Raw genomic sequence first — 14,119 nt, forward strand, 5'->3', positions numbered from 1 at the left:
ATGGGGAAAAAAGTAACTCAGATACTTTTCTTAGATATTCAAAAGTAATGCGTTACTTTTCTAGTTACTTGAAAAAAAGTGATATTATTATGTAACTCACATCACTTGTAATGCGTCACCCCCAACACTGATAATCTTTTATTTAACATAAGCAGAACATCAATACTCATTTGCAATGAAATGGGTCTGTCTTTTTCTGTTCTTTTTATTAAATGAACAAAACTAGCCACAGCAAAGAACTACATCTGACATCAACACAAATAGCATGAGAAGAGGAGAAAATGTACACCTGAAAATAAAAAGTGACTGCTGCATTTGCAGGAGCATTGTCCTTTCTGTCACCTTCTTTACAGCTTTCTCCTGCTCATTGAGGCACTGATGTTTTCCTGCAAAAATAATTTTGGTCATATAAACGGCTTTAAGTATTTCATGATGGGTGTACATCATCTTGGTAAACAATTTCAGTCTAAACCTATTTCTAACCACAGTGTTACTACAGGTTTTGGCTGCATTTCATAGGTAGACAATTACATAAGAGGAAAACAGAATGTTAGACTAGAAATCATCATACAATCAAGCCGATACTTTACAAAACTGTAGGTCTGCACAGGAAAAAGGAACTCCACAAGATTGAATAACTATACCAGTGATGAGATCTCTGTAAGATCTATTAAACGTTTGCATTTTATTAAGGTCAAGGTCAGACATTTGCTAATACTTTTGCTATGTTCTCAAGATAACCTAAAAATAAAATTTCTGTATACAATTTCAGTGAAGCCAACGTGTCATACAAGTTGTGTGTGTTTTTCTCTTGCTTCTGAAAAATGTATTACTTTAGGCAAATCACTTCAATACATTTTGCGATAATAATCACTCAACCGAAGACAACAGTTCAGTTCGATTCAATTCATGCCATATTGATGTCCAACGATATACATTATTATATATTTGGTCCTGACCTTTACAGTTTCTTTTCATGTTGAATCTGTGTATACTGTATGTGTGGCTGGTGCAATCTTTCATGTACGCTATAATACAGTTCTACACATAAGTTCTTGGAAAAATATATGCATTTTTGTCACAAAGATGTAAAAAAAGGGTGGAAATGTATTTAAGTCTTCAGCACCACTGATGGTTCTGTTAAATACAAAGAAATATTAAATAACATCATCTAATGTCCTCACATGGATTGTTTGAGGCTACATTTACAGTATATAAGAAAAAGAAAACTAAAGAAGACTGCTTGTTACTCTCCACACAAAATCAACATTGTGCGCCATAGATACACAAAAGACACCAGTAAACGCCCTTTTTTTCTTCTTTTGTAGTTGGTTGGTTTGTTTGCTTTTTTTGTATTTGTTCAAGTTTGGTAGAAACCTGTCAAATTTGAGATTTGTTTTTATCAGTTCAGTACATTCCATGTTGTACATTTTGGTTAAACAGACATTTGTAGATCACTGCAGACAGTTTTTCCTGAAATCTCGGATTTAATCATACGATGAGTAATGGAGTTTTTTTTTTTTTTTTTTTTTTTTTTTTTTTGTATTCTGAAGACGTATGATTTTTGTAAAATATTGAATACATCAAGGCTTTCCAATCCTGCTCCTGGAAGGCAATCTAGTCCTGATTCAACACGCCTGAACCACCTAATCATCTTCAGGATCACTAGAAACTTCCAGGCAGGTGTGTCGGAGCTAAACGCTGCAGGACAGTGGCCCTCCAGGAGCACGACTGGACACCCCTGGAATCATCATTCATAATCTACTAATAAGCATATATTATAAATAAAAATACAGACACCCAGTAGATGTACCAAGAAATATCACAACATATAAAATACTTAATTCAAACAGAAATCAGAAAAAAGGAATGGAACACTGACCTTACTGAACTTTCTTAGAACAAGACGGGAACAATCAGTTTAATTGTTTCAGACAACAAAAGTATCTTACTATGTAAAAAGCATTGGCTGCATGCTGATTATTTCTCTTGCACTTCTTTGTCATGCCAATAAAGCATTAAATTATTGAAAATAGTGTTTCTAAGCTTCTAATGTTTTGTTTGTTTCTTTGTTACAACAGGACTTTCAGCTACCTCCGATGAGACAAGAACAGGTCTATTTTAAGAGCAGGTCAAAATTAATTTTATAGTTTATTTTACTATATATATAAATATCATCTTTTCCGTCATACTGTTTTTCTTGCCATTGTCTTTTTCAAGTAAATGCATGTGACACATTTTTTGTTTTAACCTTCATATTGCTAGTGCAATGGCTCCAATGTTTGTAGTCAAACCAGATCTTACACTCAACACTTCAACACCTAGGTAATTACCTTTTTTTTTTTTTTTTTTTTTTTTCAGTTAAGTGTTGGGACACATGCTCAAGGGTAAATCATATGTGGATGATATTTTAGGTTGCAAGATTAAGAGATTTCCCTGTGCATTTTCTCATCTATGTTACGTACTATACCTAAACTAATCCAGACTGCATGTGTATGTGTAGCGGGTAGGGGTGGTATATAAGTGGGGACTGGCCATTTGAAATGTAATAGTTGCTGAAGTTGTGGTCTGTCATGTATGGTGCAGGCTGGTAATAGCAGGTAACATTATTGGCATTGGGAATGATGTTTTGCTCACCCAGGACTTTAAGTGCTAGAATGGTAATCATATTGAGAGTCTGACGCCGCTCATGCCCCATCAAGCACACAGTACTCTCGTTGACCACTCTCCGAAGGGTCATCAAGTAATCGTATTTACTTTTCTCCTCTCCGATAAAGTGGTTGCGCAGGTATGATTCGATCTTGCGCTGCTGCTCATTCACATCAGGGAAGTCGATAAAAAAACGTGAACACATGTAGCGCTCAAGCGTCTTAATTTCTGTTTCGCAGGCAGGTTTGAAGTCCCGGACAAGCAGATTACTGTACTTGAGCAGGCCTCCACCCCTGATCTCCTCAGGGTTACGTGTTGCTATTAGCCTGTAACGCAGGTGGTCCATAGCCTGCTCAAAGTCACCATACATGCTCTCAGCCAACACTATAACACAAGGCAGCTCTTTTGAAGCGCGTATGGGCTCGTTAATGTCTAAGGCTGATGGGCCTGATATCTTACAAACCACCTCCTCACTTACCGATGACATGGACGTTTCTAATGTGACATGTGACATAGATACCGAAGAAGGTTGCAAACCTTGTGAAAGTGATTCGGATGGTTCTGTAACTTCAGAGAATACTTCAGAGGGGTCTATGACGTCCAGAGACATAACTGATGGTTCTAAAATAGGCTCTGAGACTGTGGGAGATTCTAGATTTGCTGTCGAGGATATGGAAGGTTCTAGGTAAGGTTCTGTGAGGCTTTGAACTTCTGGTAAAGAGACAAGGGGTAATAGTTCTGGGGCTTCATCAGTCGGTGGACTTGGCACAAGAAGTTCCTGAGTCTGCAGAGTGGACACGGGGTAGTTGTGAACTTGAGGTGATATAACATGTTCGGAGCCTGCAGAATTAGTCCCTACCATGTGTGAGTCAATAGTAAGGTCTGCAGACAGTGGTTTTAACATTTGAGAGGCACAATTTGTTGCCATAGTGACTGATTCTGAGGGTTCAGTAAGATATTTTGGCGATGTGGCATCATCCACTTGAGCACAAGGCTCGGTATCTTTCTTTTTGGGAGAGGCTGAGTTGAGGTCATGACTGTCATTTGCCTGAAGTAAAGGCTCAGAATTCACATTAATAAGAGGTACCGTTGCCTGACACGGTGCTGTCTGAACACTTTCATTAAAAGGCTGGTTTATCCTGTTTTGATCTTTGGGGAGATTACTGGGATTGGGCGTAGGAATTAGAATAGTGACGTGAGTAGCTTCACCAGTTTCTGGTTCTGAAGTTTGCACTTGACTTTGAAGGCTTTCCTCTGGTGACAGACTCGTGTACAATGTCTCTTCTGAATGCATACCATTCTCTGGCGCAGCAACAGTAAACGCTCCGGTACGATTGGCTAGTTCTTTAGACTCTTTAGAGTCATTTTCTGAGGCACTGGATAATTCAAAGCTTTTTGTGGTAAGACCTGACAATTTAACCTGCATAGGTAATGATTCTTTTGGGTAAGCTTTAGGTGGATGCAAAACCTGACAAGTGTTAACATCTGAATTATCTGACGCTGATTTTTCTGGTGAACACGGTACAAGGGTTGTCTTTTTGGACATTTTCCGAGGAGGTTTGGGTGAGGAATGCTTGAGAACAACCATTTGTGAATTTTGGCTGTTTTTCTTGGCAGGGGGTGGTAAAGGATACTCCGCATATGATTCTAGTGCTGATTGTGAAAGAAATGTAATAGGAGCAGGTTGGAATGTGCATCGCTCACCAAAGGTCCCTGTTGTTGAAAGACAAGAAAAGTCTGCATGTACCATTTCAAGCCATGGTTGCGATTTAACTGGCTCTATGCTTAACATGTATTCTGTTTTGTCAGAATCTGCTTCATTAATATATGTTTTAACGGTAGGACTTGTTTCCTTAACAGATATAGTTTTTACCCCAACTAGTTCATTTCCCTCCCCTGAGTCAACACCTGTTTCATTTGCATTTACTTCGAGCAGCGTCTCCGTTGGCAAAGACACATTTTCATTAAGTTCATTCTTTTCCTCCACATGCACCATTACAGAGTGCTCTGATACTTGTTCCATAGGCGTAGCTGTAGTTTGAACCATCTCTGTTTCAGCATCATTGTCTGTTTCAAGAGGTGGTTCTTGATCTGAATATTTAGACTGCTCTTTCTGACTCATTTTACAATAACACTGAGAGTCACAGAAAGTCTGAATGTCATCGGCTTTGCAGGACATGTCAGTGTCACTTTCTTGGTGATGCCCTGTGTCACACGAGCTGAGGAATGGTTCATTCATTAGGGCTGTCTGAATTCCTTGACTCGAAGCTAAAGAAGAGTCCCGGCCCTCTTGCCCTTCCAAAATCTTCCTCCTTTCAGCATCCAAATAAGATTGTAGCATACTGTCCAGGATGATCTGAAAGGAATCCACACTGAATTCAAACTGGCGTCGTAGAGAGTTGACAAACTTGAGCTCCACGTTCTTACCGCTATTGTTTGAGAGGGAGATAAGGCTCCAACGGTCATGCTCAGTGAACACTTTGACCATTTTTTGTACATATGCCTCTTTCATGGTGAGAGCTGTAATCTTATCTTTGTTGACACCTTTAGGTAGAAAGTCCAGCAGACAGCCCAAAACCACCTCCTTGATAATCTGGAAGTCCTCTGGTTTGGGAAGCTCCACACCAAAGATGATATCCAAGTCTTTGTAGCTGGTGCCATTCTCTTTGACCAGCACATGACTGGCTGTAGAGCCATTAAGACGAACATCTCTCACCTTGATTTTCTTCAAAATCAGTCTGTCTCTAACCACATGGATTATGTCTTTAGGCTTGATTTCAAGGGTTGGGAAATTACCCCTACCATGAATGGGAATGACCTCTGTAAGAACTTGGTCTAAAGTCTCCACCTGTTCTTGTGTCAGTTTGTGAAACCGGCGGTCATCTTCCATCTCTATTATGTTCGCAATATCTGTGAAGAATACAGACAAAAAAAAAAAAAAATGATTAAAGATGAACAACATATATAACATTCTAGTTATGTTACACTATAATACAATATAGTGTCCATATTTGTTTGTTGTCTTTTTAAGTAATTATCTCCATGCTAAATTAAATGTGTTCAGGTACAGAACAACATATATACATCCAGTGTATAAATACACATAATTTCATTGGTACAATATTTCACATGATGTACAAAAACAGGTCTGCGGGAGATTGAGACACTGGTTCATATATTTTCTCTTGAAGGGCAAACTGTTCAGTAATCTTTTGTGAGTAAGACTTTAAACAGTTTCATAGTCTTAACTTTATGACAACACAGCTCAAGCTGTAAAGAATCCAAACAAGGACGGATATGCACTAAAACTAATTTAAACAGTGTTAATGTTCCTTTTGTGACTTGTTTGAAAACACTGATTAGAGCCTGTTTGCAAGCATGTCTCCAATTGACTCTAATACTTCCAACGAAAACCACACATTGGCAGTCTTACGCCAGCTGGTGTGTAGACAATGTTACAGTCACTTAAAAAGTTCTGCAGGCAAGACTGGGGTTAACCCTGGCCCTGATCAAAATCTTGCCGCATGTGCCCTGCCATTCAAACTTGATGTCATATGTAAGAGCTTGGATGGCAGAGTCCCTCCACTTTCACATAATCTGTGTGCTGAAAAGGATAAATGTGAGCTAAATATGGTTTCTTCCACAATCTCTCTACCTCAGTGTGGAGATCAGGGAAAAACAGAAGACTCACAGGAGCAGGACAGTTATCGCTCATCAGGCCTTCCACAGGTGAACTCCCGTATCTCGCACCACCAAGGTCAGTGTAGTCTGTCTGTGGCACGGGCCAAAACATTTAACAGCTCTTCATATACGGGGCAGGCAGGCTAGGAGGGCTCACTCATAACATCTTTGCTCTACTCAACCACATCCAGCTGTTCTTGGCTAGATACCAATAAAGCACTATCTGGGTGTTTGTCCACAGTGGTACTGAAGACGGCTCCTGAAACTTATGATGTGTACTACAGGTGTTTAGGACACGTGCTTCAGACACTGCATCAAACAGAGTGTGAGTTACCATTCAAATTGTTTAACCAATACCATACCATTTTTTAAAAAATCTTTATTGTCTCTAGACACTGACATTTAAGCCTTATTCGGACAGGACTTGTTTTACAGGGCAACATTAGAGAAATTTGTTTTTTACAAATGTACTTTGCGAATTTAGTCCTGTCCTAATCTGTAATAATTCCAGAGCACATTACCTACTGTTTTTTTGGCAAACTGTAAAATCCTCTGAGAAATACACAACATAGGCTCTGAAAAACTGAAAAAAAGTGCCTATATGTACTGCACGTTCCAGTTGAAATTAACATTAGAGGCAGTAAAATGATGAAAACTTTTATTCCTTTTCACACAAGGTATAGAGTTTTGATTAATAAAGCCCATTTTTTACACACTTTCAGAATATTATGTTATGACAATTTTAACATCTTGCACGATTTGACAGCTGATACTTTTGAACATTGTCGTCACATATACAGCTTCATATGCAGGAGTTTTCCAGTGGTAGCTCATGCAATACGCCGTTGCACTTGAGTGATGAAGAGCTCCGGTACTGACCCCGTGAAACTACGGTTTGACAAAACAGCTCAAATCTGCATAAGAAAGTTAAAATGCAACAAATGCATTTTTTTATTTTTTTAAAAAAAAATTAAACTAAAGTAACCACAATTTAACCATGGTTTTACTACTCCAAACATAGCTTAATTATGGCATTTGTATCAAACCTGTGGTTATACTAATGGTAATCAATCCGAATGACCATATGCAATGCACACTTTTTTTTTTTACATCCTTATGTATTACCTTAAAAATGCATGTGCAGATAGAATTATTTTAGATTAATTATTCTATGACAGCTTATTTGCCATTATTTTGCAAACTCCATTTTTATGGCATCACATTAAAGCAATGCTGCTGAAAAGAGGTACATAAAAAAGGTGCTTACACTGGTGTTTCATGCTGGAATAATTCTAGGGTGGTAGATTGGGCGGCAAGACTTTTTCCATGCACCATGCACCCCAACCCCCCCGGTGGATCTCCCCCTGAAACTATGTGTATTGTGAAAAATGCTACACAAATAAACCTAACCTGACGATATGGGAGTTGGCTATAGCCCATAGCAAGATACCAAGCATGTTAGAAAGTGAATTTCAGATTACTGTCATAACCCCAGTTCTCTGATAACAGGAGTCCTCTTTGCCATAAGGGAGATGGGACTCCCTTGTCACTGCGGTGACTGGTCTGGCAACCCACAGATATGGCGTCATTGCTTCCAGGAATGGTTGTACCCAAGACATATCCAGTATTTATATATCTCTGGCGTTAATCTAAAGATAATTTCAGCTGCCAGCCCTGAATGTTTTCCAAAGTTGTTTGTCCTATTGGCAATGTAGGCAAGCGTCTGGGGCCCAGAGATGGCAAGAGCCCGCTATAATATATATACACACACATAGACAATAGCACTTAATGTGTGCTTAACCACAAATGAAGTTTTACATCCAAATAATGAGTTTCAAGAGCCTTTTTACCAGACCTTATTATATTTAACAAGCTATTACAGAGGTCTGCAACCCTGCTCCTGGAGACTCACTGTCCTGCAGAGTTTGGGTCCAACCCTAATAAATACAAATAAACTGGCTAATCAAGTTCTTTAGGACTGCTTGAAAAATCACAGGCAGGTGTGTTAAAGCAGGTTGGAAATAAAATTTGTAGGACAGTGGGTCTCTTGGAACTAGGTAGAAGATCTCAGAAATAGTGCTTCATTAAACGGCTTTGACATAGTCGGGTACTACACATAGGGCTAGATTTACTAAACAAGGTAAATTAGCCCGAGAGTGCATCGATGGGAGTGGAAAGTTTTGCGGTTGAGCTACTGACAATGTGCAAATCAAAGAACACAGATGCAACACCTCATTTCCATGATGATCAACACAATCTACTAAGAGCAGCACAAATTATCATAAGGATATTTGGATCATTCTCTGGCATTCCAAATGAATTAATACGAGTGGAATGAATTCTCTCCCTTCTACAGCGTGCTCTCTGTTCTCTGCGTCACCTTCTCCTGGCAGCAACAACCGCAGCCATGTCAAGCGTAAAGTGGGTTAAGGTGTGCTTCTTTGAGTGGTAAATAATGGTGCGACTACCAGTACTGGTACAGTACCAGACTACAGGAAACCTTAGTAAATCATGTTGCATGATTTATTTAAATACTCTCCTCCCATTAAATGTTGCATCTGAAAGGGACACTCCTACAAATGCATATGCAGTAAGGTCAGTGGGCATCTTTAGTAAATCTTGACAGTAGTTTTTTAACACTAAAGGAGGTTTTGCGCTGACACAAGCTGTTAGTAAATCTGAATCTGGCCCTTAGTCTAACTTAACTGCTTTCAAGAGGTAGCCTGCTTGTGGCTTATTGTTTGGGAAGCTAAACTTCCACACTTCACTAGCTAAGAGTGTGAGATTGTGAGAATTCAAACTTCATCTAACCCTGTTCTATCTTACGTAATTGAAATAACACTGACTAAGACGTCAACAACTATAATCGATTCCTCTTTAAACAGCAGCTTGGTCATTTGAGCATTATCCTTATGATTCATAAGTAGGCTTAGGCCATAATCTTCTAATGACCTGAGTTAAAGGAGTCTATAGTCAACAAACTCTATTTATAGCAACTGACTAACATGCCTGTTTACAGTAAAAAGCTTTATTCTCTCCCACTACAGCCTCTTTTTTTCTACCACTTTTACTTTCAACCTGGAGGGCTCTTTCTATTCTTCTCTTCTATCTTTAACTTCATTACTACTACATTCGTAAACTCTTCCTCCACTCCTGCAGGAGTGCTCATTCTCTTTTTCTCTTCTGTCTTTAATTTTGTCATTTCAGCAGTAGTGAACTCTCCTGATGGTCCCATGGGAGTTTTCTCTCTCTCTCTCATCTTTAATTTCATCACTACTTCAGTGTTGATCTCTCCCTCCACTCCCATCAGAGCTCTGTTTCTCTCTTTTTTTTTCTACATTTCCTCGCTCCTGTAATAGTTAACTCTTCCTCTGCTGCAGCAGGAGTGCTCTTTATATTTTTCTGCCTTTTATTTTCTTCAGCACCGCAGCAGTAATGTCACCTCACATTCTCCCTTTCCTCTTTCCTCGGCGGTGAGTTTTTCATCAGAACATGCAGGAGCTCTGTTCTTTTTTCTGCCTACTTTATTCACCTGCAGCAGCACAATGTTAAACTAAACTAAATAAAAATCTTAAACTATAATGTAGAAGACAGCAACAAATTACATATGCATTCAAGTGTGATTTTACATACATTCAAGTGTATTGATTTGTTTCAGTCAGGGGGTCATGTAAACGTTTAGTCACGTTATGCAAAGAATTCCCAGCTAGGAAAAAAAAAAAAAAAAAAAAAAAAAAAAAAAAAAAACAAAACATGTGGCCCATTCCTCAACATGTTTGATTGGCTGTAAACAAATGTGCTGTAAATAAAACTTGATTAGGGTTGTTTCATTAGAGTTGGAGCTAAACTCTATAGGAAAGTGGATCTGAAGGGCCAGAATTGCCCACCCCTGTTTTAGACCATTTTATAGGACCTGTCCCAATACCCACACTTTCAATCTTGACCACTAGAGAGCGCAATGCACAAGGCAAGAAGTGTGTTTGCAAGACTATCTCAAATGGCAAGATTTCAAGAAAAGCTTTCCTGTTGAATTAGATGTAATTTAGTAGTAAAACATGGGTGTTTCACATTCTATTAGTGCAGAGATGAGTATGCACATTTTGTAAAATGTTATGTAAAATGCTTTTAATCACTTAAATAGAAGTAGCACAATTAAACTGTGTCATCTGGAACTACCGAACAGACATTAAGAAGTTTATTTATATAAGGACAAAATATTAAAAATGTGTAAATAAAGCTCTGTAAAACTTTACAGCACTTTACTTGCTTTTTGAAGTTGTAAGTGTGACCCATTGGTTAATCAAAAGTTCTACACACACTTGCGGACGCTTAAACACTTGGGCCAGCAATGGTGTTCATCGGTTTGGAAAGTGACATCGTTGTTCCTGGATGCCACAAGACTGATTTTGTTTAAAGGACATTAAAAAATCATTGGTGTATCAGCAACGCTGAGCCTCTGTGTGCTGCCATGAGCCTGAGAATTCACAATGAATGAGCTGGACTCTTACAGGCAGGTTACAACATAGCTCTCACTAGACTAGTTACTGAACCAATGAACTGGTTTGAAATGAACGAATCAAGCCTTTTCAAAAAGAACTGAATGAGCTGCTAAATATCAATGTTTTCAAGGAGTCTGAGAAGTAAGTTGTTGATGCTATGCACATGTGAGCCTGAGGTGCGTACTGGAAATATGCTTATGACTAGTATTATTAAATGAACTTTTACTGAAACATTTAAAAACCTTTTTGTTGAAAGATGTAAATAATAGTTACTGTAGTTTGTCAGGCATGCATAATATATTTAAAGTTGTTCAGCTAAATCAAGCAGATTTATAAGGTTAGAATTGTAGAACATACCCACGTTTGTGCATCAATATCCGGATGGTGCTGTATTACGACAGGTGCAAAAACTTGTTTAAGATGTTGACTGCCAGGATCACAGAACGAAACTGTGACAACAAACACCAGTAACTTAAGTGAATGAAAACAACATATGAGTGTCATCATCGTTTTTTTTTTCTTTTTACTAACCCACAGAAACAACCAGTTTGCTGAAATGAATCGTCCTCGCCATCCTTATCCACTTGTTAAGTCTGATGTCACTGTTGCCAAGTTAAAATGTTCTAGCAGATGCCAAAATAAAATAAAATAAACTAGAATGTGCTGTAATACCACTGTAAAAATCTGAAAGACTTTATAAAAGCTTAGTTTAAATGTGTGTACAGCCTAAGCAGTGCTCATAACCAGATTCTTATTTGAAACGAGTAGAGGCTTGGACCCTAACATCACAACTTATCAAGTTGATTCTGGGTTATAAAAAAACACCACAACCAAAATGTTCAGGACCAGACATGCGCAGTAGCACTGTAGTTTCTTCGTCATTGTTTACCTCCTTGAAATGCTCTACAGAGCTGCAGTCACAGTGGCACAGGAAGTTCAGTGTATCCTAATGTGTGGGAACATACTTAACCAGACAAGCAATCAAAATAAAACCAACTGGCCATAACTGAAATGTGCTTCTGTAGCCGGTTTACACCAGACAGCCAACGAACTTGGCAATTCATCTTGACTGAGTGGGCGGGATAGACCGGGTGAGGGGGCGTCGTGACGCCGGCCCGGTGTCTATGACGTCATTAACGACACGTCACGGCAGTTCAATCCCACGGAGATATAAAGTCAGATATCGCAAATAGCTTTTCCCATTATACTTCTCTTCTGCAAAAGAGCTTTATTCGTATTTTTGGTGCCATCTGTTCTCAGACACAAACATAAATGTGGACACTGGCTGTGACGCTGCAGCACGATGATGTTTTCCTCCCCCGCCCCTCATGCGCGCACTCTCCCGCAAATAAACCGCTGTGAGTCATCCAAGTACTTCTGCTCATCCATTCACAGCTACACGCCAGCAGCTTCCAGAAAAAAAGCAGACTCTTCCTAATGCATAATGCCTCTTCGTGCATTTTAACGCGTATGGTACATTTTAAACTTAACTACTGAGTCGCAGTTTGCCTGTATTGTGCTGAATATAGCATCTCTTTGTTCGCCATGTACACCAAGTACATTTAAAGTTCAGATCAGTCGGAAGCAAAGCAGACATGAGGAGTTCACGCGCGTGACACACTAATGGATAACATAAGCGTTAAACCAAACAGCTCCGGCGATTAGCACATTGTTTTTATTATGTGTTTGTGTCGGTGTTTATTAAAAATGTTCCGTGTATACAATGTATTAGTAAACATGGTGTCGTCATCACTCGGCTCTCCTAAAAGTACTGACTTACTGTTTGACTGGTATTTCCATACATCAGAGTTGCGTTGCTAGTCCAAAATCATTCGAGGGTTTTTCAAACTTTGCCAATGAACACAGTGCACTGTAATTCAAACTTGACAGTCGCTAATGCATCACTAAATGACAATGATTTATCTAGTCATGTGGTGGTATTAGAAGCCGATTCGAATGAGTTCAAGTCCACACAAAGATGGGACCTCTTCAACTCACCGCTGGATGAGCAGAAACGTTAGAGTGGCGGCGCGTCAGTGCTGATCTCCAGGGTTAATCCGACAGTGATTTGGTCGCTGGGTCAATCGTTTAGGGTTCATTAGGCTGAATTCCAAAGCTGGGAAGTGCTGCAGGAGCCGATCGCTGTTCAGGCAGATCGTGGTTCTGAAACTCTTAAATATCCCACACCTTCTGCTCTCTCAGAGCCCGGAGCTTAAAGCAGTTTCCATGGCGACCTGGCGTCAGAGTTTTGAGGTAGTCCACGTAGTGCGAGTCACAACAATGGCACATATCAAAAGCCCGCGGAGCGAGAGTTAACAGGTGTCAAGTGCGCGCACACGTATGTGCATGTTGTGTCGTTGAGCGAAAATGACATTTGAGATAGTGCGTCTTTAACTAAGGAGACTCTGGCTTTTTTTAAAAAAAAAAAAAAAAAAAAAAGTCCATTAAAATAAAAGCAGGTGACCACTATGTCCTTAGGCCTGTGAAAAATATATACAAATATATATCTAGGACAAAGAGGAATCAAAGTTTACATTTGTAAGTGCGCGAAGGCGGTTGTTGTGTCAAGTAAATATTATTTTGCAGTAAGACAAGCCTCGGTGACTTGTGCGCAACTAGAGATGATTACACAGGTAAAATGTTCAGGGAATTCGGAGGATATCTTTAACTGTAAACATGTAATTAGATATTGTTTTACAAAGCTGATTCGTAATACCCACGCTGTCATTGATTATTCTGCAATATAACATAACATCCCCCACTTTATTTTCAGCTAAAATCTGAAATAATAACTACCGTTAATATAGTTTAATATGAATCATGTGGTCAAATGTGCGTAACAGATGAATGTGCCCAGTGTAGATGTTTCATTGCTCACACAGATGCGTGTAGTGTGAGGCTCTTTACTGGCAGTGATCTTCGAGGATGCTCCGCACAGGCGCTGCAGTGCTATGTTATATCAGCCAGTTAGTGACTCATCCCTCTCTTGCTCTCATGATGTAGAGACGCAAAACCGAGCATCAATCAACCCCTCCCTCCGGTACACGTCAAGGATAGATCTCTGCAGTGAAAGCCCGGGCAGACTTGTCATGTCCAATGTATTAGACACTCCTCACCGAGACTCTAGTTTAGTTACATTTCTAGACATAACCAGCCCACCAGAGTATAGATTACAGCCTGACCAAACACTCCAATGTGTAATACTGGAACGAAACAGACTGTACTTTTTTTTTCTTCTTTAAAAACTGCTAAGAGTTTTATATGTAGCCTAGCCTGTAAATTGGTTATAT

The 14,119-nt window shown here is 39.3% G+C and overlaps 1 protein-coding gene across 1 annotated transcript; it reads right to left on the minus strand.

Annotated features, from left to right (window-relative positions):
- Nucleotides 1-121: 121 nt before the first annotated feature.
- LOC127176401 (uncharacterized) lies at nucleotides 122-13,114 on the minus strand. The gene is made up of 2 exons (XM_051128052.1): nucleotides 12,828-13,114; nucleotides 122-5,559 (listed from the first exon to the last, which is right to left on the minus strand). The coding sequence occupies exon 2, from the start codon at nucleotides 5,537-5,539 to the stop codon at nucleotides 2,471-2,473; it is 3,069 nt and encodes a 1,022-aa protein (XP_050984009.1). The 5' UTR covers nucleotides 5,540-5,559; nucleotides 12,828-13,114; the 3' UTR covers nucleotides 122-2,470.
- Nucleotides 13,115-14,119: the final 1,005 nt, after the last annotated feature.

This window comes from Labeo rohita, chromosome 14, assembly GCF_022985175.1.
Source record: "Labeo rohita strain BAU-BD-2019 chromosome 14, IGBB_LRoh.1.0, whole genome shotgun sequence".
NCBI classification, from domain to species: Eukaryota; Metazoa; Chordata; class Actinopteri; order Cypriniformes; family Cyprinidae; genus Labeo; species Labeo rohita.